Source organism: Cupressus sempervirens, chromosome 3, assembly GCF_028749045.1.
Source record: "Cupressus sempervirens isolate cs-2001-9-10 chromosome 3, ASM2874904v1, whole genome shotgun sequence".
NCBI classification, from domain to species: Eukaryota; Viridiplantae; Streptophyta; class Pinopsida; order Cupressales; family Cupressaceae; genus Cupressus; species Cupressus sempervirens.
Window position 1 is genome coordinate 410234747 of NC_143120.1, and position 24418 is coordinate 410259164.

The 24418-nt window shown below is 36.9% G+C and overlaps 1 protein-coding gene across 1 annotated transcript in view; it reads right to left on the reverse strand.

The window, feature by feature from the left end:
• Window positions 1-24418, reverse strand: part of TWN2 (valyl-tRNA synthetase / valine-tRNA ligase (VALRS)) — a 98301-nt gene that overhangs the window by 21390 nt on the left and 52493 nt on the right. Inside the window, exons 14-15 of the mRNA XM_089820086.1 lie at window positions 3128-3318; window positions 2616-3018 (exon numbers count right to left, since the gene is read on the reverse strand). Of these exons, the coding sequence (XP_089676212.1) occupies window positions 2616-3018; window positions 3128-3318 (594 nt within the window). The remainder of the gene's footprint in view (window positions 1-2615; window positions 3019-3127; window positions 3319-24418) is intronic.

Here is a 24418-nt window from a genome sequence, read left to right on the forward strand (position 1 = left end):
ATGAGGAAAGGGCATTGAATACTAGTGGAGGATATGATGCAATATGGAACCTTCTTCTTGTGTGCCACCAAATTACACAATTTCTTGGTAGATGTTATGATAGAATGATCTCTCACATAATACATGAGGCTGATATGCTTTTACAGGACTCTGTAACTCCCTCTCCACCAACTATTCTATTTTCGTATTGTAGGCAATATTATCAAGCCAACCACATGCCTTAATGGCCGAATCTCCACATATAATATTTGTACGGTGGTTAAAATGATATCAAGTCGAGTAATATGTGGGAGGACAGAAATTAACATCCAAACATAATTCATTTTCTGTTGCTGTTGATAATGTGACTGAGAAATGATTAAGTTTCATAGCTCACATGGACAAGGCACTCATTGGTCACCTCTTTCCTATATTCAGATTTTGTTATATATTAGCCATTTCAAACCATGGTTCCAGATTTACGGGTGAAAACAATGTTATTTTGATAACAATAAGTTACCTACTTTTGGCATACAACAGATTTCTGTTCTATTGCCACATATTGCTTATTGTACATATTATCAAAATGGTTTTAAACCTGTTATAAGCTTTTCATATAAAAGCAGCGTAGCATATTGGAGAGGCAGATTTGAATATATTGTTTTCAACAGGAAGAAATTGTTGTACGCAGTTTGAGGCTGCATTATTTAAAGTAAATAAAACATCAGTTGTCGGATGGTCACAGCAGCGTAGATCTTGTTTCTCTATGCATCGTGCAAACTAAGGAGTTCGGGCCTGCTCTTTGGCGAAGCACAATAGTATTTTTGTTTCGTGTGTTTTTTTAATATGTTAGTTAAGCATTCAATTTCATAATTAGTATTTTTGTTTAGTGTGTTTTTTTAATATGTTAGTTAAGCACTCAATTTCGTAATTAGTCTATTTGATAAATTAGATGTTTACATTTTTATCTGTTTATTGATTTCTCATATTAGTTATTTTAGATCTGAATGTATTATTTATATAACTAGTAATGTTATTGTTATCTATTATTGTTTTTAATATTCTATAGATTAATGTTTATATATGTTTCAGAAATTCCTGTCACCAAGAAGTGACAGTTCCCATCGCTGGGATTTACTTGGTTTTTCATAGATTCAATTTCATGTGTTGTAAATGCATTCATAAACCCTCATCTCACAACTACCATCCCTTGATAGCATATTGCTCGGACGCCTTTCGCAAGCTTATGCTCTCGGATTGACATGTATAGACCAGCCAAATTCCATCATCAATCGGTAAAACCTTAGTGCATGCAACTCAGATCAAATAAAGTCTTTCCCTACTAACATATCATTTTCCAGTGCCAAAATGTCTCAAGTAATTGACCCAAAACTGAAAACAAAAAAATCTGAACGAAAAATCCCTAGGCAGATGTTGGAAAAAATTTCATATATGGATCTAAAGAGGGCTATGAATCACCTTTCTATAATGGCAAGATTACAAATATCAGCGATACAGGCGAAAAAAGATATGAGCTTGGATATAGAAACAGAAGATCTAACTTTGATTGAGAATATCAGAAACCTAAATGTAAAATCTTAAAATGAAACCTGCACCATTAGAAAGTGCTCGGAACTATCAATCTGGTGATATCGTGTTTGCCCAAATTTGACCCCATAGACAAAAGTTATGACAAAAGGAAAAATAGACCAACTTTAGCCAACTGATAACCATCAAACACAATTATTCCAATCAGGTTTCTGCAAAATATATCATTACATGCATAACCTATCAAATTTTGTGTCAAACAACAGGAAGACAGGAAAGAAAAAAATTTCAAGCAACGCATTGTGGATAGGAAAAAAAAGTACATTGGATAGAATGTAGTTGAAAATAGCGGCGATATACCACTAATCTCGCATGATGCCATGAGCTAAATAGCAAGGCGATATAATCGCCACTGATATTTTGAATCATTCACGCAGTAATAAGGGATAAAAAACTCATGATATCCATCAATATTTTTGTCAAAAAACTGCTGACTAAAGTCAACTTTAAAAACAATAAAATTCCCAAAAACTGTTTAAGGTTTTTCCATTTCCTCCGCTAATATTTTGCAAGCATACGAGTTAATCCCTTCGGAGTCTGGAAGCATGCCGTGGTCGAAGCAATAATGGCTTCAACCAAGCAAGTAAAGGTCAAAGGGGCAAACCAAAAAATGTTTTTGTTCGATGCCTCCTCAGAGGAGAATGTAGGATGTCAAGGTGCATTAGGGTGAAAATGGCCAAGAGGACATGAGGCATGAGTTTGTTGATGTTTATTTTTTATTGAGAGAGATTGATCCAAAGAGGAATATATTGTTTTTGTGCTTGTTCTCCTTCCCCTAGGAGATGTCTTTTCCCAGGCGTTGTATTGGCAAACAACATCCAATGGCTGAATCATCTTTTCATAGTCTTGGACCCATCGGTACTCTACATCTTCATGGTGGAGTCAACCCTTTAAACTAGTCCATTAATTAAAAATGGCATGAGGATGCCCAATGATCCATACTTCAAAAAACAAGTACAGAAACATCATTATTTGTTGCGACTCCCTCCCTAGTCCAGGAGAAAAAAGAAAATCCCATTTGAACTAACCTGTTTAAAGGGAACACATCCTGTAATCTTCATTCCTAGTATTACCATACGAGCTACCCAGAAGAAAAGAATATCATGTCCAGTTTCAAGCAGCGATGTAGGATAAAATGTCCCCATATCAGCAGTGTCTTCAGGCCAACCCATCACTGAAAAAGGGAAGAGCCCAGAAGAGAACCATGTGTCAAGCACATCCGGGTCTTGTTCTATATGATAATGTTTCCCAGGGAATTTTGCATTTGCTTCAGCTGCAGCTTCTTGTTCATTTCTTCCCACTACCCAATGATCATTGTAGAATCCAAACTCTTTGTATGCATCATCCTCCAAACTGACATACCATGCTGGTACACGATGGCCCCACCAGAGTTGTCTGGATATACACCAATCTCGTATGTTCCTTAACCATCTGCATGACATACACCGTTGACAAATGAGCACAATCGAAACAAGGATCTTGAAAAAACAAGGTTTTGCATTAAACTAAAGGCTTAAATGAACATGATAGTAAAAGAAACCTGAACCATTCAGCTTCATACTGTTTCGGAATGATCTCAAGCCTACCATCTTCCACAGCTTCACAGGCTTCCCTACCCATGTCACTGCAGTTGACAAACCACTGTGGCTTAATCATCGGTTCCACAATGTCATCACTCCGTGAACATGTGCCAAGACGCATCTCATTATCTACAGAGCCTCTGTAAAGACCCTGTATCCATTAAACAAGAAAGTTCCAACATAAAACAAATTTAGAACCTTTGTGTTCTAACAGATAGATAAAATATGCTTTGCAAAACAATGTCTTATATTACAGTCCAGCTAATGCAAATGGAAATGATGTGTAAAAATTAAACAGCTTTGAAAAAATTAAAAATTCTAAACTGCCAGAAAGTTTGTTAAAGAAATTTAAATGCATAGAATAGTGACCGTGCTATTTTGTTTTTGGCAATTAAAGAGAGACATAGCCCATCTTTTCTCATAGTAATTAGATAGAAGAGGATTCAATTATGGCAGAGCATGAACAATAAAACTTTGGTAGTATGGAAAACTATCTTAGAATTTACTCTTGGATAAAATGTGCCCATCAAGCTCCATGTTTTCAAGTGAACATACTCTTGCCTAAGGAAGAATACAATGACTCAGAATCAAATTCTTGCCAGTGCATGTGATTGAAAAGCCTTATGAGAGGCACCACAGGTTCTCCACTAAGTACCTGATAAACCCCAGGGGATTGCATGCATCCCCTTCCAGAGCTTGCAGACATGAAAGCAAGAACCACATACATGACAGAGGAGTCTCCTCTAAAAACTTATCTTCTAAAGCAGTGGTCACAACTTCAAACCCAAAATAAGATCGAAATTCTCCTATAATTTTGCTTATTAAGCATCCCTAATAAATCCTCACTTGCTTATAAGTAATCTAACTGGCAAACTTATTTGATGAAGCTGACTTTTACAGCACATAAAAGGTTGCCACAGGCTACAGCTTAAAATAGTGTGGATGATAAATCAAAACCTGTTAGTGTCTTCTTACCCTTTCATCATTATTACATAAGCACAAGTCACCATCACTTTGAGACAGAATTTCAAACTTCTTAACCATTCAGTTATTTTTTATGCTCAAACCAAAGCAATGCTGAGAATAGGATCTTCTGCACAAAATTTGTGTATGCTCTCAATAAAGTAGGCACTATATGACTCCACCGGCAACTGTTCTTTTCTGTTTTCACTCCTATGCATAATATAAGCTCCTGGTAGCCTCTCTTCTCCTTCAATAACATTTGAAGCAAACAGGAAGTGATAAAGAGACTGCTCTTGCACATTGTCTACCACATGCATATGCTTAAGAGTGTTTTGAGACATAATGGCTTCTAAAAATAACATAAACCATGAATAATGAACCCTCCAAGAAAGTTCTGATATTGAAATTTGATAATCACATATCCCATGTTTTTCAGAGATCCTTCAGAATTTTTAGTCTTTACCTTTTTCAAGCACTAGGAACCAATTTCACAACTTATCATCTTGTTTTGCCTCTTCATAGATCATGGTATCAAACAACTTGCAAGTTGACATACAAAAGTTCTCAGGTATCAGTCTGTGAATGTACAATGAATGTAGCTTAATGTACTAACAAATAAAGATACAATTGTTTCAGCAATTAAATACTCTTCCTTGTGCAATTATTTTCATATCAACAGTGAGATGTGTGTGGTGTCCCCATCAATTACTTCGATCGGAAAGAAATTAAATTATCATCACGCATGCCCCAACAATTTCAAGATGAATATATTTTAAGAATCAAGATTGACCTGTTATTTGCATAGACTCAACTTTGAGACACATTGGCAACCATCCTCTTGTTGTCAGAGGCACATGACCTGCAGATTGAAATCTATATATCTGAGAGGAAAGGGCCTGCAGATCTACTTCATTTTTCACATTTATTTGCTGGTATAACTCGGCCATGTGTTTTCAAACCTACTGACCTACTTCACTCAATTGGAAGCATAAATTAGTTATTTTCTCATGTTTCTGTCCACCATGCACTTAATACATTCGGACAATTTCATCAGATAGCATTGTACAGGAATTGGATAGCATCTCCAAAAACAGCATTTGTAACTTGATGATCATCAATGCCAGTTATAAGACAAATATTGAGGAAACCATGCTAAAGGATTTTTTTCTTTCTTGCTCCAATATTATAAATTATTAAGTATGATCCGATTGTTATTATCATTGTCTCCTATTGTATTTGATTTAGTTTTCGAAGGTTATGACCTTCATACTTCTTTTTCTGTTATAACTTAATGTATTTCTGTCACCAGAGAGCAGTTATAATGTCCCTATCCTAGTTTTCCCTGGAATCACAATTGCAACAAATTACAGTTAGTGTTACACCTAACCAAGAAAATATTCCTTTAAATATTTCTTTGAATGTCATGGGTGCCCCTTAGAGGATGGTATCTATTATTGAGCGCTCCTTACATGGTTCCAATGACTTAAGAGTCTTGCTTATTGTTTGTCATGATTGTATGGCTATTATTCTTAACATATTTTGTTTCATGTTTTATAACACTTTGTAGGCAACTTACTATACTCGTCAAAAGGTCTCATACTATCACTTCACAATGTTTTTGTATTTGAATTCTCGCACCTTCCTTCCTATCCTTATATATTTCCATGGCATTATCATATTGAACAATCCCTATGTTGTTTTACAAGTCTTACCAATGTTATTTAGGGACTGAGAAAATCATGATTGCAGAAAGAAGGGTCTTGATAATCTGAAACATACATCCCATTTTTACTTGATGCTGAAAAAATGATACATGGAGCAAACATATAAATTTGAAGAAGATGTGAAGCATATCCATAAATACACATGAAGCATAGACATAAATAGATGTAAAGATGGAGTATACACTCAAGGGATGAAGCATCCTGGTTAAACATGTATGGTATGCAAGTACATGTTGAAGCACAAACAGAAATATATGTAAAGCATGAATATACACTTAAGGCACAAAGCATCCCTCTAAGACATGTAAGAGACACAAGTACACAAGACGCATGCATGAAGAAGTGTATGCAAGAACTCACGTAGGGCATGAATCATACATGTGAACACTTCAAACATGAATCATAAACATGAGGCATGAATCATAAAAGTGAATACACTTAAAGCACAAATCATATGCATGAGGCAAATATACATGTGACTGATGGTTCATAAACATGAATACACTTAAATCAATGAATCATACATCTAAGGCAAGAATCATAAACAAGAATACAGTTAAAATACGAATCATACATACAACGCATGAATCATAACAATGAAACATTTAAATACACATCAGACATGTAAGGCATGAAACAGTAAATAAAGGCATGTCAAACACGTAAAGCATGAAGCAATACACATAAATGCAGGTCAGACATGTAAGGTACGAAGCATTACATTAAGGCAAAGCATAGATGAGGAATGTTCTCCTGGAGTAAACATGCTGAAATCCATCTGTTGTAAGCAACCCAAGGCATACAAGAGACCAAAAAAATATCCATGGAGTAGAATTCTTATATTAGACAAGAAGTTGTTATAACATATAGAAATCAATATTGACCTAATTGATTTTATTTTTGACCCGCTTAAGAAAATGGCTGTATAATTAACCCTAATTAGAGGACTGTTAAATTAGGTTTATCCCACAAGCTGGCAGGATTATGCTCTAATCCCATTTCTACTGGCCCTGTCCTGATTTGCCGTAGAATCACAATTGCAACAAACTAGTGTTAGGGTTATATCTTAACAAGTAAATATTTCTTTAAATAATGTGATCTTGAGTTAGATAGGATAACATCATAATCATATACTATCAATATAATTATGCAAGCATATTAGAGACTGGAGGAAGAAACATGAAAAGTCCGCTAGAAGCCATTTCTACGCAAGCCCAAGAGTGGATGTCTGTCAGAGCCCTCTTTGCTCGCTTAGTGGTTTGCTTGTCTTATCAATGTCTCATCCTCCTAAAGATAAGTGTCAAGTCGCAAACTTGGGCAGAGGTTGTAAAGGGGTTTCTTGGTCCTTAGGTAAGTGCCCTCTTGTCTCTAGCACCCAGTTTGTGATCAACTTTAGGATAGGTTACTCACATGACCCTTTTATAACCCTCCTCTTACACCCCAAGCCCTTCCTACAAAATGGATTTTAAACAGTCAGACATATCTTATATTCTATCATGCTTGAGCATTATCATTATGCACAAGCAGTATGTATATATATAGCAACATTGCTTGTGAAAAGGAAAGCGCTGAAAATGGCAGATCAATCAGGCTTCTTTATTACTCTTGGTCTGAACATTAATCTCCTTGATATATTTTCTGTAAGACTTTAACAAGTCAATCTCAGATTTATGAGGTTTTGTTTGGAATGCTTCTTATATACATTCTGCTTCTCTTCCTGATATCTTCGTGATTGTATTTCGTTTCGTGACTGAAAAGATCTTGCTTGGTAATCGCATTTTCTTGCTAATTCTGTTTCGTTTTGACAATATCTGCCGATTGTACTTGATTGATTGAATGATTTGTTCGTTCAATTATGTTTTGCGATTCATTCCCTTAATACCTTCATATCTCATTGGGGAGACACGTCTCTTTGAAGAGAGATATTCATTTAAAAGATCTTGTTGCCTGATCACTGCCTTATTGTATAACTCAGATCTGATTTTCCTGATTATAGATCAAATGCCTATTGTTTATTTCTTGGATGCCCTTCTCCATGTATAACCCACCCTAGTCATATTCCTCATGAAGGTACGAAGACCCACTATTCTTCCCACAGAATACTATTCCCTCAACTGATGTGTCACTTCCTTAATGCCAATCACAACTCTACCCTAAAAAACACTTCATTTATTTAATTAAAATGTTATTTGACGAACATTGCCCCCTCTTTATCTCAGTCTGCCCTTTGAATTTATTACGAGGTAATTGGTAAATACTTGCTTATAAATAACAGAGACCGAAAGGTCAATTTATACAAAAGAATGAGACGATGTTTCCTTAGGAAACGATCGTAAAGAATAGAAACATTCTATTCCAAAGAAAGCAAAAAACGAAAGCAAACTAAAGCTAAAGATATTTACAAGATAACCATTAACTAATAATAGACGTCTTATCTATTATTGTAATACCCTCCCTTAATGGTTAATCTATCTAACACACCAAGCTGTCCTCTGAATTTGACAAACTTATCGGGACCAAGAGGCTTGGTGAGAATGTCTGCAGTCTGATCTGTGGTAGGAACATACTGCAGATCTATAGTCCTGTCTTCAACCAGCTGTCGTATGTAATGACAATGAACATCCACATGCTTGGTTCGTTCATGGAAGACTGGATTCCGTGCTAACTTGATAACGCCTTCGTTATCAACAAACAGAGTAGTCGATCCTGCTGGTGACATCTGCATATCCCCAAGCATCCGACGAAGCCAGACAGCTTCACATCCTGCCTTAACAGTCCCTCTGTATTCAGCCTCTGTAGAAGAGAGAGAAACTGCCTGCTGCTTCTTGCTGGTCCATGTGACTGCACCGGATCCCAAACTAAACACATATCCAGATGTTGACTTTTTATCATCAACAGAGCCTGCCCAATCTGAATCTGTGAACCCACTGAGTTTAGGATTAGAACTCCGAGAATATAGAAGTCCATAATCATGAGTGCCCTTCACATAACGAAACACACGCTTTGCTGCCATCCAATGATCAGCCTTAGGAGCTGTCATAAAGTGTGAAATATAGCTGACTGCGAAGCTGATATCAGGCCTAGTAGCAAATAGGTAGATGAGGCTGCCTACTAGTTGCCTATACGTAGTATCATCAACGGAAGGAGAATCAGACTTGGCTGATAACTTGAGACCTTTCTCCATAGGTGTAGATGCAGGTTTGCAATCCTGCATTCGGAATTTGTCTAACAAGGCCCTAGCATATTTGGACTGAGAGATGAATATACCAGAAGACTGTTGCCAAACTTCAACACCTAAGCAATAATGCATGAGCCCAAGGTCAGTCATATCAAAAGACTGGCATAAGTGTTGTTTGATTCCCTGAATCAAAGATGCCGAACTGCCAGTGATGATCAGATCATCCACATAGATAACCAGAAGGATGATGTCACTGTCAGTAGTCTTGATGTACAGATTTGAGTCTGAAGAACTCCTCTTGAAGCCTTGATCACTGAGGTACCTATCAATCTTGATGTACCATGCCCGAGGGGCCTGCTTCAAACCATAGAGAGCTTTTACCAATCTGAGAACCTGATGGTCTTTACCAGCAACCTTGAAACCAGGAGGCTGCGTCATGTAGACCTCTTCATGGAGATCACCATTCAGGAAAGCACTCTTCACGTCCATCTGATGGACCTTCCAGCCAAACTGTGCTGCCATGGCTAGGACTAATCTGATGGTGCTTATCTTTGCAGTAGGAGCAAAGGTCTCCTCATAATCAATGCCCTGACGTTGAGAAAAGCCCTTTGCCACTAAACAAGCTTTGTACTTATCCAAAGTACCATCTGATTTGTATTTGATTTTGTAGACCCATTTGCAGCTAATGGGTTTCTTCCCTGGGGGAAGATCAGAAAGGACCCAAGTGTTGTTCTTCAGCAGGCTCTGGTGTTCAGATTGCATGGCCTGTTCCCACTTTGGAATTCCTTTAGCCTCGGAATATGTTTGAGGTTCAAACACACTGTGAATGTTGGCCATAAGAGCAAAGTTAACAGAATCTATAGTTTTGCTCTTTTTCCGAGTAGTTTCCCATCAATGAGCTCATCATCATGAAAATCAACAAGTGTCTTAGCCCACCACTTAAGCCGGAGAGGAGAATGACCAACAGTAGTACTAGGAGATGCTTGATCAGCAGGATCCTGATCAGAAGAATCTGGATCAAACTCAGGTGAAGCATCTTCAAAACGAGGTGATCCTGCAGGAGAAGCCGGAGGTGGCTGTACAGGTATCACTGGCAGGACTGGAGCTGTAGGAGCTACTGGAGCCCTCCCATCAAGTGGACCTAATGGAAGCCGAACTCCCAAATCATGAACCTGCATAGGCTGGTCTGTTGGATCAGGAACAGGAGAAACAGGCATGAATGGTCCTCGCTGCTCATCAAAGACTACATCGCGGCTGTATATGAGACGAGATGTCTCAACATCAATAAGGCGGTAGGCTTTGTGAAGACTGCTATATCCAGCAAGCATCAGTTTCTGACTCTTGGCATCCAACTTAGTGCGTGAAGCATCAGGAATCCAAACAAAAGCAAGAGAGCCAAAAACCTTCAGGTGACTGATTCTGGGCTTGCGACTTGACCAGGCCTCTTCCGGAGTTTTACCTTTGACCGCCACTGTGGGTGACCGGTTCAACAGATAAACTGCAGTGTTAACTGCTTCTGCCCAAAAACGCTTCGGAACATGTCTGTATTCGAGCATGGAACGAGCCATCTCGGTGATTGTCCTGTTTCGACGTTCAACTACACTGTTCTGTTGTGGCGTGTGGGGTGTGGTGAACTGGCGTTGGATGCCATGTGTATCCAAGAAGCTGGAGAAAACATTAGAACAAAATTCCCCCCCATTGTCTGATCTAAGAGTAATAATAGATTTCCCAGACTCTTTTTCAACTAAGGGTTTAAACTTCTGAAATACAATAAATGCATCGGATTTTTTTTTAAGGAAATACACCCACATTTTTCTACTGAAATCATCTACAAACAACAGAAAATACCTGTACCCAAGATCAGAAGGAGTGGCCATAGGGCCGTAGATATCAGCATAAACAAGCTGAAGTACTTGAGAAGCTCGCCAAGAATCGCCACTGGGGAAAGGTGTGCGATGTTGCTTCCCAGCCTGACATGCGTCACAAACTCCAAGGTGTTGGGTTTGAATCTCTGGCAAACCAAGAACAAGCTCATCCCGAGCAAGTTGTGAGAGATAATGCACATTTAAGTGCCCATATCGCTGATGCCAAAGTGTGCTGATGGAAGATCGCCGAGCAGCCATAGCTAAGTCCTGAGAATCACCAGAATCAGTAAGTCTGAAAAGACCATGATCCTCAAGACCAACTGCAACAGTAGACTTAGTCGCCCGATCAGTGATGGTGCACTGATGTGAACTGAAGGTGACTGCCAAGTGTGGAGAATGTCGCAGCAACTGACTGACCGAGAGTAGATTTAGTTCCATCCCTGGAACGTAGTACACATCAAGGAATATGAGCTTCCTCCCAACAGACTGAATTTGAATGTTGCCTTTACCAACAACCGTGTACTCTTCTCCACCACCAAAGATAACAAAATCTGAATAAGGCTGGTAGTCAATAAACCAATCTCTGCGGTGAGTGAAATGTCGAGAGGCACCTGAATCAATGTACCAGGCAGATGACTGTACATGATCTGTGGGTCTTTTAGCCATGAAGGCGTAAAAGGCAGATTTCGCCTGCTTAGTGTGCTCTGCACTGTTCGCTTTGAGTTGCGAACCTGATTGCTTAAACTGGGCAGCTAAGCGTTTCCGACATGCAACCTTCATGTGACCATACTTGTGGCAATAGTTGCATTGAATGTTCTTCTTTTTGGTACCATCGGATGCTGGAGCAAAAGACTTCTGCTGAGATGGTTGCTGAAACTTGCCCTTATCCTTCTGAAAGGATTTCGCAGCAAAGGCTTGCTCAGTGGAGGTGGAACTGGAGCTGCTACCGAACTGTTGTTTCCACCGATCTTGCTGAAGTAGCAGGGTGCAGAGATCAATGAACTTTAGATCAACACCAGTAGATGTGATGTTGAGAGTCTCGATAAAATGCTCATAGGAATTTGGTAAACTCCGAAGAGTGATTACCACAATATCCTCTTCCTCCATCTTGCGACCGATGGCAAGTAACTGATCACGGATTTCCTGAATCCGATTCAGGTGTGCCTGGAGCGAGGTGCGCTCATCCATGACAATAGAAAACAAAGTGTTTTTCAGAAAGAAGGCTCTGCTCTTGTCGGAAGTCTCATGAAGACCTTTTAGATGTGTCCAGATTTCGGCCGCTGTCTTGCCGGATGGAATCTGAGAAAGCTGGTCATCAGCTACAGATAGTTTGAGAAGCATTACTGCCTCTCGATTGTTTAGATCCCATGTATCTTGATCAGGACCCGAAGAAGTCGGACACTGCTTAACACCCAGAACAAGTTGATCGGTGTTTCGATATTCGAAGATTGCGATGATGCGCTGCTTCCAGATTCCATAATTGCGACCATTGAATTTGGAATTATGCTCGAGCAGAATATTTGTCAGAGATGCCAAGGCACATTTTTCAATGAAAATTGTGAAAATCTGTGAAGGCACATTTTTCGAAGAAAAAATACGGAAGACCCAGAAGAATCAGAGAATGACCCAAAAGAGAGCTCGAAAAACCCAGAAGGAATCTACTGTCGTTTTCTGAATCCGCTGGCTCGAAAATCGAGGCACCCAGAAAAAACGGACGACAACCCAGTTGAGCTCTCGAAAAACCCATCAAGAATCTGCAAACAAAAAATTTTTTGGACCCCAAAAATTAGGGTTTCGAAAAAAAAACGGCCCTAGCTGAAAAAAGCTTGAAAAAACTTCAGATTTCTTGATAAAAAATGGTCGAATCTGCTTCCCATAGCACGATGATAGACTGAGACGGCTAAGAGCATGAAGATTTGATACAGAAACATGCAGATTTTCACCCCAAAAACGTGAGTCTCCAAAAAATGGCCACGATTTCCACGCGATTTGCAGACCCGTAATTCGGGAATTTCTCCAAGCAGAAAAACCCTAGGTGGGTTTTGGAGAAATTAGCTGAAATAATTTTGGAAAAATTTAAACAAATAATTTCGAGAAGAAATTATAAATTTTTCCAAAAAAATTTAAGTATTTAGCTCTGATACCATATTACGAGGTAATTGGTAAATACTTGCTTATAAATAACAGAGACCGAAAGGTCAATTTATACAAAAGAATGAGACGATGTTTCCTTAGGAAACGATCGTAAAGAATAGAAACATTCTATTCCAGAGAAAGCAAAAAACGAAAGCAAACTAAAGCTAAAGATATTTACAAGATAACTATTAACTAATAATAGACGTCTTATCTATTATTGTAATAATTAAATGCTATAATTTTATTTTATTTTTGGTTGGCCCTGCATTCATCACTGAAGTTTTGGGGCTGCGAGCCTATTTATTTTGTTGCAATTTCCTTTATTGGCTGGGACATGACAGTACTAATGTAATTTTTTCTGTTAATCATTCCTTTTGTGTTACAACTTGGCTGTCTAATTTTAGTCATTAGGGCCAACTTTGGTATATAGGAATTTAATTTTCTATTATTATGTACTTCCCAGATTTGGACAACTACATCAGATGGCATGAAGTGCTACTTTTCTTTTGCCATGAGGAATCAAGAGTTTAGTCCAGCAACCCACAACTTACCTCCTTACAATGCAAGCCGTCCCTATAAACTCTCAAACAATGTACAAAGGACATTATACCATACTGTTGATAAATCACGGTTGAACCCATGACCAGAGCTACCTAAAGTAGCAGCCAAGACTAAAAGTGCTAACCCCAAGAGTCGCATTAGAGAGTACTTGAGGAAAAGACTTTATAGTTGTCTACATGCCATTATCAAGGACATTCTTCAAGAATATGTGGTGGTTATAACAATAGTTTACAAACTCACCAAGTCTCACTTAAATTTCGGCTGGGTAAGTCTTCACCATATTTACTTGGGGGTTACATGTAGAAAAGTTCCCAAGCAGTTCTGGCACTGAACTCACACTAGCACTCGGAAAATCTGAAGCTGAAACTTGCTGGATGCAAAGATTCATTGGGGAATGTTAAAAAACTATAAATTGTTATATAAAGATTTCTCTGTAAATGTCCTATGCCCATGCACCTGCACCATGGCATCATGCATATTTTGAGCATTCTTGAGTGAATTGTTTTGGATATGACAAGCAGATTTAGGGAATTTTGGGTGTTCAAGTTAATTCTTTCCTTTCTTCTTTCTTAATTTTCCAGTCATGTAGTTTTAATCTGTTAATATTAAGTTTGTAAACATTATTTACAATTTTATGTGCCAATATTCAATTCAAAGAAATTTTATTGATGATTTAATCTCTTTTTTTTAAGAAATTGTTAGCATTTTTCCTATACAATTCTAGGCTTTAAAGTCAAAAAAAAAAATTATTTCAGTTGAATAAATTAATAGGGTTGCTATTCAATTTGTGTATTACATTTGAAATGAATCTTATGTTATATGAATTTTAATTTATTTTTCTTATTGTCATTTTTTTGTATTTATGCTAGGTTACCTGGTCCGGTCCCCATGCCCTTGGACCTGATCCAATCTGCAATGCAGCAACAATTATGTTAAATAAAAGTTGTTTGGAAAAAAATAACATATAGCATTATTTCAAGTTTCTATTCAATTTGTGTATACGTTTGAAATGAATCTTATATTATATGAATTTTAATTTAGTTTTTATATTCACATTTTAGAGTTTTTAAAACATTATTTTTGTATTTAAACTGTGTTACTTGGCTCAGCCCCCGAGGCCCTTGGACCTGGTCCAATCTGTGGTCCAGTAACAATTCCCCTGTGGATGTGGACAATGTCTGGCTTAAAGGCAGCCAGTTCGATCTGGCCATAGTTGGCCAGACCACATGTGAAACAAGGCAAGTCCATGCAGACAAGTGACAGACAGTCAACCTGGTCCAGTAACAATTCCCCTGTGGATGCCGACAAAGTCTGGCCCAAAGGTAGGCAGTTCAATCCGGCCATACTTGGCCAGACCACATGCGAAACAAGGAAAGCCCGTGCAGACAAGTGACAGACAGTCACGTTTTTTTGGTGCAAATTCAATGAATTTTTCACATCCAAAAATCTGTTGGTTGGTGAAGTTAGAACCTATTGGGGTTCTTACACAAATGGGTTGCCTTTCAGTGTTGTTTGCTCCCCATACTAGAAGCAGACGTTGAAAAGTGTCAATGAAGCTCCAAGAGCCCCAGTTATGAGAAGTACGCACCAGCTTGTTAGAAAGAGAGTTCAAGGGGGTTGAGGGTGCATTGAAGCTCATAAAGAATTCATGGATTGAATCAGATGTATAGATTGTTTCAGATAGGTGAACGATGCAAGAAATCACCTCCTCATTAATATCATAGCACGTTTTTGAAATCTTTCAATTATAAGGAGCAAGTAAAAGATGGGCAATTTATTGATAATATTCTCATCTCCACCATTAAGAGAATGAGACCTAGAATCATTGTCCACGTCGTAGAAAACAACACAAATAACTGTAAAGCTGCTGGTTTGTTGGTTGAAGAACTATATCAGCATATCTTTTGGGCACCTTGTGTGGTCCACTCACTTTATCTTATGCTACAAAAGTTTGGGAACAAAATTGGGTGGAACAAAGAGGTGTATGCAGAGGTTATGTGCATCTAGATGTTCATCACAAGCCACCACATGACTCAGAATTTTCAGATTATTTTCAAGCTTGGGACTATTGAAGCTAAGGGAACTTGAAGTGGTAACTTATTTATTTTATTTTTAAAAAAATTGACAATTTTCATTTTCTGATTTTCCTAATTTGATTGATTAATGTGTTTTCTTTTTAAAAGTTTGTCTCTATTTAATTGTACTTTTTTCCCTCTAATTTACATTAATAGATTGTTGAAGCCCATTTTATATCAAACTTAATCATCTTGGGATGACTTATGAAAGCGAAAGTGGCACTTTGCAATAAGGTGATCAGAAATAATTGACCTATATGGAGGTAAAGAAGCACTGAGAGGGAAACATAAAATAAGCTACGGATATCGGATGACTTGTGGTGTGAATTTGTTAAGTGTCTCCTTAGCTTCCTCCTTATCTTCACTACACTAACATGGATAGTCCTTGCCTTGGGGATGTGTATGATGGCAGACTTCATGATTGACAAGATGAAGAAAATAATAAATGTCAAAAAGCAAGACCCTAAGGAGAACTTCTTCAAACAATTCCAAGCAATTGTTGTATAACAATGGAATGAGAAGGTACAACGCAGCATTCTTAGACTCTTTCTTCATGATGATATGCGAGACCTTATTACAAATGACTTCATAGAGTTTTTTTTTGCAAGAGGTATAAGAGATGATGCTCTTTGTATCGATTTCTAGAAGGATGCAGTTGGCGGAACCCCATGGCCAACGATTCCAATTGCTGCAGCCCCTTGCAATCAGAATTATATCACAAGCTTTTTTTTTTTAAAAGTAATTTACTTCATCAACATGGTTTGCTAGTAATTTTGTAACTTCAAAAAAAATTATTTTAATTGTTCACTTTGTCTTGTATTCATAGGTTGCTAGTTCATCTGCGTTAGAAAGAAATTGTCGCATGTATTCTTTCATCCACTTAGTAAACTGCAATAGATGACAATCGAAAAGATAAACTTAGTGTAGTCCAACTTGCATCTTCTTTCACACAAGCAGAATGAATACAAAGAAGGGGAGATAGATATGGAATTTAAATGCAAAGCATACAAACTTGTATACTTCCACTTCTATTGTGACTGCTGAGTTGAAAGAATTTGGCACCAATGATGTTATTGGTGCAGCCGATCCTCATTGGCCTTGCCACTATTTGTGAATCAACTAATGCCATTGAAGAAGATGAGGGTGAGAATGAAGAATTAATTATTAATCCATTAGTTGAAAACTTGAAACAATGATATTTGAACTTGATGTTATGATTCATTATTTGACATTCCAATATTTTGATGTTTAAGTATATGATGCTAAGATTACTGTGGTGTTTTTGTTGTTCATATAGTGACATTCTAATCTTAATTTATGCTTACAGGCTGCATACATACATACATACATACATACATACATACATATATATATATATATATATATAACACGGTTTTGTACTAGTGAACCCAAACCCCATTTCAGAATTTTGGCATAACAGTGAAACAGTTCTTCGAACCCGAACACTTACCCATACCGCCAACTTGGAGTTTAAAAATGTTGCAAGTTAGACACGATAGCATCAAGTTCCGAATCAGTATTAGTATCAATTAGTGGAAACCATCTCACTCAAAGTTGTAACCCCATTTAAAAATCTCATGATAGGGCAAATATCAAGGAGTGTGATTTGTTTGTTGCCATAAACAAGCTTAATGCGGGCATCAACCACCTCAAGCACCATATTGCATGAATTCCTTACTAGGACACAAGCATTGTCACAAAAGAGGCAACTTGAGAGATGTAAGAAAACCTTGCCTTGTTGGATGTGATGAAAGCAAAGATGAGGACACAAACACCAATAGCAACAACCATTAATCCTAACGTGCCAATGGATGCAAGGGGAGATATGGTAATTATATGGGCTCTAGTCATGGTCTATGCATCTAATGCTCATCTACCTCATTCAATTTATTCATAGCCTAATCACAGATTTCAAAGATAGGAGATACAACCAAATTTCATCAAACATACAACCTACACAATGAAGGGCACATGACCTAGTAGAGAACTTCTACCTTGCACAACCCATACCTAATTCAAATCCATCTCAAGAAAGATCAGTGCACCATTCTAATATTATGTTGAGCACTTCAGGCATTAAAAGTGCAATGCTAAAATAGTGTTTTATAGCATCCAAACTCAATAAAACCCCAGATGTTTTTCCCCAATATGTAATTTTCTATATCTTTTAAATACTTTCATAAAGTAGATCTGATGTTTTGGTTGTCTGATTGGCCAGAAATTGATTTGGAATTTTAAAATTAAAACCAGCAATTTACATGTTCATGGTATTTGTTTAGAAATCAAATCTTCATTTTGATACTAACTACCATTAGCACCAAAGGGAGGTGCAATGGTTATGCTGATAGCAAGATATACATGCTAAATAATATGTTAAAGGAATAACAAATATAACCAGAACATCAATTACATCCTGTACCATTAACTCTAATTGTAATATTAAACCTAAACTTAATACTAATTTAATGCTAATCCTAAGACTATATCATTAATTTAAATCTAAGGAACACCAACTCCAATACTAATTAAACTTTAATGCAAACCATAGTACTGTCATGTTCTGTACTCGACTTGAGAAGCATCTTCACTTGAAAAATCAAACCTTTGCTAGTGTTACAGATGCACATGTTGAGCAAGTACATACAAAGGTCATTGGAAATAGATTGCAATCAAGGATGAAAGAATTTGATGTGTAGTCATGGGATAAAGAGTGACTGAAAACCCTATAAAATGGAGTAAGTGGGAATTTTACATTGTGGGGGGAATTATAACCAATGTTTCATTCCCATTATTTGAAAAATGCTTATATGGAGACAATTTTCTGATTTGTTGCATGTGGACCCTCACTAGAGCAACTTGTATCAATGATGTTTATGCGCAGATAAGTATTTTTGAGTATTACATTTATCTACTCGCTGTATTCTTTCTATTTGTAGTTCTATACATGCTATAAGAGTTATTTGCCTTGATCTTTTCCTTTATGTCTAAGGATGTTTTTTGCAGGAAAAGAAGGTTCGTACCTTACACATGCTACCAAATATTGTGCAGACTCAATCTTATGACAAAAGCTCCGAAAAAGTTGGGATCTAGAATTCATTAGTCATCTGATGATCAAGCTTGGATAAAGTGAGACTCTTGAAGTAAATATTTGCGATGACTCAGATTATGAGTATCCTTCTATATTAAGAGGGAGTCTGACACTTCTTCAAAGGCAACGTAGGAGCTCAAAATATACATATATATATTTATATATTTATACATAAATATACATACATACATATATATATTATACAAATTATTATTTTTAATATATTAATTAAATGATGATTAAACCTTAGAGACATGTCTCCTCTCATTCCTCTCATATTTATATGATATTCAAATCTGAATTTGGAACACATCAATTACAATGGCCTTGTTAGTACATTTGCAGAAAATGATCATTGTTACTCAACATATTGAAAAAAGTGATAATGTGCAGATAACATGATTATATATTTTATATGATCTATCTCATATGGATGTATGCAATATGATAATATATTTTACTCTCATGCATAATGTTAAATATTTAGATTTCAAACACTGACATCACCCCGTGCTATCAGTGATGTCAGTGTTTGAAATCTAAATATTTAACATACGGGGTTATTTTTCCTTTGTACCGAGTTATAATTTTTCTACGTGCCCTAAATCTTGGTGTTATCATTTTTTTTGGTGTTATGAGTTTGGCTTGGGCTTCTTCCTTCACCCCTGCATTTGTGTGTATTTGCATTTCTTTAACTTTTTGCTTTCTTTGGTGTGTGTGAGCCCTTGCCCTAGATCTGGTTGACCATGGCCGCCAAGGATAACACTGATGGTAGAGACAAACCGAAGGAAGACATCATTGATGAAATAGGGAAGTAGGGTTTTAAGAACACAGATCCTAAGCCCTCTTATAGCGTCATTGTTGCAGATAATATCGCGAATGTGTTACCAAAGACAGTAGTTTTCAATGGAGCATTTTGTAGAAGAAATGTGAAGATAGGAAGTAACGAAGCCAGTGTTGACGAAGATAGACAAAGTGGGACAAACCCAACAGTGGTAAACCCTCAAACATGAGCCGAATAATGACATGGTAAAAGCCATTAAGCTTGCGCAAGAACACTTAAAAAGTGTTGCTATCTTTTTTGTTTGCGTGGATATTAAATTTCTTCCTGCTGGAAAATTTAGGATGTTTGGTTTAATAATGGATGGGGTAAAAAACTTGGAATTCTGGTTAACTTTAGTAGAATGAACCAGAAGGGCATGTTTGTTATTTTCTTAAAAAACCATGCTATGCACATGAATGTTCGTAATAAAGGATTATAAAATGTTGGCCAGACTTTGTTTAGGACATTCCCATGGTCTTCCAAGAACCAACCAAAGCATTTGTATTCTTCCTCAGCCCCTACTTGGGTAGAGATTCAAAATGTATATCCAAAATTCTGGTCCATTTTACCCCATATATTAAAACCCCTAGGGTTAGTGCTTCAAGTTGAAAATTCCAGAATTACCCTGTGGCATCTCAATGCTCGAGCTCTCATTTCCATTAACCCTAACATTAACTTTCCAGAGTAGATTTCGGCTAGACCTGAAGAGGACACTTTTTGTTGGAAAATTAACAAACTGGGTGATGTTACTATTTGTTTTCATTGTAAAGTTAATGGCCATGATTGCAGAGACTGCCCGCTGCTTAAAAATATTCAGAAGTCATTTGTTCTTCCAACCAATGGCCAACTCCCAAACCCTAATTTTGTGGACTCTTTGAATAAGGATGATGCTATTACCAAAGATAGCTTTGTTAATCATGTTGATGACCCTAACAATGCGGATATCTTGCAGGTTGATCATGGAGAAACATTTGTTACTTTTAACTAATCCCTTACATGGGGAGCAATATGTTGTCTTACATGTTTCTCACCAAAAACATAATACTCATAACCCTTTTAATTCTTGGCCACAGTATATGCCTTAAAATTGAACGCTCAGCAGTTAGCCCTCAAAAATATTAATGATTAAATAGATTTGGGTTTGAGGCAGCAACCTTTGGGTTCAAATGGTTGCCCTGGTTCAGTGCCTATCCACAATGAGGAAACACATTCTGACAATAACACTACAAATAATGCAGCAGACATTACTCCCATAGATTAATGATTTAAAGAGATAGTGAACAAAAAAAAAGAGAAAAACCTATGAAAGAACAACTACTGGGAAGAATTGTCTGAGAACTGCCAAAATGCAAAACAGTGAAATGCCTAAGTGTTTTAATAGATTGTGTAGCAATACTACCCAACCCAAAAGTTGATTATGAATTGCGACATTCACAGTTGGAATATTAGGGGTCTCGAGATGGTCGACAGTAAATATATGGTGAGAAATTGGTGCAATCAATTGCACCATAAAGATATTGTTTGTCTCCAAGAGATTAAAGTTTCTTGTTACCATGCTCTCAATACTCTTAAACTCATTTGGGACAAGGCTAAATGTATCTACTCAGGGCATGTTAGAGATAAGGGAGGTGTTGCTATTCTAATAGGCCCGAGATGGATTGACAATATGGTAACTCATGAAATTTCCCCTTGTCAAAGAGCAATTTGGGCCATCTTTAAAAATAATAATAATACTTTTGGAATATACAATATCTATGCATCTAATGATTATAGAGAAAGAGCAATCCTATGGGATTGGCTTGCTGAAAATCTCCCTAATAGTAATTGGATTTTCATAGGAGATTTTAATATGATTTAAAATGGCTAGATAAAATGGGTGGTTCAAAACATGAATGGAAGGGTAATGAGATGTACTTCTGGTCCAAGTTTAGAAGAAGGTTCAAGATTAAAGACCCTTTGGGAAAAAAAAAGGAGATGGAGGGAAGTTGGTTCATATGGCATATCAATCAAGCTAGCAAAAGAAGGATATATTGCAGGTTAGATTGGATCTATTATAATACCTACTCTATAGAACTGATGCAGCAACCAAGGATGTATCCTGTCATGGTCCTTCTAGTCAGTATGTCAGACCACTCCCCCATCTTAGCATGTATCCATTTTAAGGAAGATGATGCTCCTAACTATTGCCATAAGAGGAATTCTTTCAAACTTCATACCTCTTTGCTACATGATGAAGATTCCCTCGATACTATTAAGATGCCATCTATCCTTACTAAATTTTGCAGCAACTCTAGCTCTTCCAAGCACAAGTGAGATCTAATGGTTGAATCTTGGAGAAAGATCTTTCAAATTATTGGGGCCAAAGAAACTAAAGATAGAAGGCTTAAAGAACATATTTATCAAAAGAATCTCAGTCATATTGAGGGAAGATTACAGCACGAAGGAAATGATGTGGATTTGGAGAAAGAATTGGTCACTACTAAGATACCGTTCAAGAACATTCAGAATTACAAAATTCAGGAGCAGAGAATCAAAGCTATCGCCAACTGGCTTAAAGATGGTGTCAGGGGATCCAAGTATTTCTTTAACTTGATTAGAGCCAAACATGTTAGGGAGAAAGATTGGGAATATTCAAACTGAGAAAGGATTCACTAATAACAATATAGTTATTATTGATGCTTTCCAGCATTATTATAAAGAGTTGTTCACCTCAGAGGTTGAGCAACAGAATAATGAAGTCCTTAATAAATGTCTTAGGCTCATTCCTCGCAAGGTATATAAAATTCAAGTGAAGATCCTTTGTCAAAGCATTGAGATCCAAGAGATTGATGATACTATTAGTTCTTTAGCCAATGTGTAACATCCCGATTTCTCGGGTCTTATTTAACAACTAACATCTCCAAGAAATACAATTATTACTTGAATTTCATAGGAAGATAGTTATAATAGTCATGTTCATGTGAAAGAGATTTACCGTTAAAAACAGTTAAACAAAATTTCTTAACTTAAAACATCATCAATGAATTTACTATAGAAAATAAAATCCAGATACCATGGAATTCAAACCAAGAAATCATCGTAGGGATGCTTCCGCAACCACCCAAGTTAGTCCCCATATACCACTATAACAATATCAAACAACAAATACCATCCAATACTGCTACATTGAAATTAAATGACGATTACCATTAAATACCATTATATAAAATTAGGGCATTACATAAAATTGTATCAATTAGGACATCGATTACCATTGGATCATTTAGGGCTTCTGATACCACTGTATCAATTAGGGCTTCTAATACCACTGATTCAATTAGGGCTTTCGATACCACTGATTCAATTAGGACTTCTGATACCACTGTATCATTTAGGGTTCCAGATACCACTGAATCAAATTAGGGCTTCAGATACCACCGTATCATTCCCTTCCTTCCAATTACTTTAACTGTGGCAATAACTCAAGATTAGAAAATATGCTCATATTCAATATTCATATAAATGAAAAACAATTCATAAATCTATCTCTCGCATCCAAGTGTAAAATAACTGTAACAATGAATTAAATTAATCTTACCTTCTTGCGTATACATCATAAAAGTGATAATACTTGTTTCCGACAAACAATTGAATGTATAGTTTATCTTTGTCCAATGTGCCTCCGACAACTGGGGGAGAGGTGAAACATTGTCAGGGGCTTAACCACCCAACCTCGGACCTCAACTTTATCCCCACACAATCTCTAATGAGAAAGGCCCTCCCTACCTGGAATAGACAGGGACCATCTTGTCATCAGCTAAGCAACCTGGTATCTAACCATACCCCTCGCTTGACAACATGAGATTACATTAAACGGAATCATGCATGAGCTATTAAAAAAAAATCATATTAAAATAATAAACATTGATATGTCAAAGCTGATTACTGTTTCATGTTATTACAGATTTCTTTCTCTCACCTCATCACCCATTTCCTTGGCTACACAGCCAGGTGAGTCCCAGGTGTTCGAAATTCTTAGAACCGGTTCTTTCTGTTGATTCTTGACAGATAAAAAAATATTATATGTTTTCCATTTTATCACAAATTGTGACTTGAAAGAATATGCTCTTTAAAACTAGCGGAAATATCATAGACTCTTATTTCCAAATTGTATAATTAAATCATGATTTTTATTGCATCTTCAATAAACTCTATCTCCAAAGGTTTCATCCGATGATTATAACTACAGTTTAGCTATTATAGAAAATCGGAAGCCAATAAGTAATGATATGAGATATACAGCTATGCTTAGAACATGAATGATATATAGTTCCAGCTTTGTCACAACCTGTGATTTGAGTGATTATATTCTTTGAAACATGCAAAAATAACTACCATCCCGATCCTGATGACTAGTAGCAATAATAATCTCTTGATGACATGAATACTTTACTATGATTAATGGTAAGCTACTCCCTAGAGTTATTTAGTTAAAAAATAATAATCTTCAGCTGCAACTATGGGAATCATTTTGCAATAATAAAGGGATATAACAATACCTAGGAATGGCTAGCACATAACCCGATATAAATCCAGAACTCTCTGGAGTCTTGCTAAGCAATTTGTATTAACTCTTCTTCGGTTTGCTTGCAGGCGAATCCAGTGTATAAATACCATAGTAACGAGAATCGCGTGAATCGGCGATTCAGCGATAAGATTCAAGGTGGGCGATTTTTTTGGAGTTGGGAATTGCCACACCCAATTTTTTTGGATGAATCGCATGAATTGCCGGTATCAGCGATTCATCAAAAAAATCGCATGAATCAGATGAAAAATCG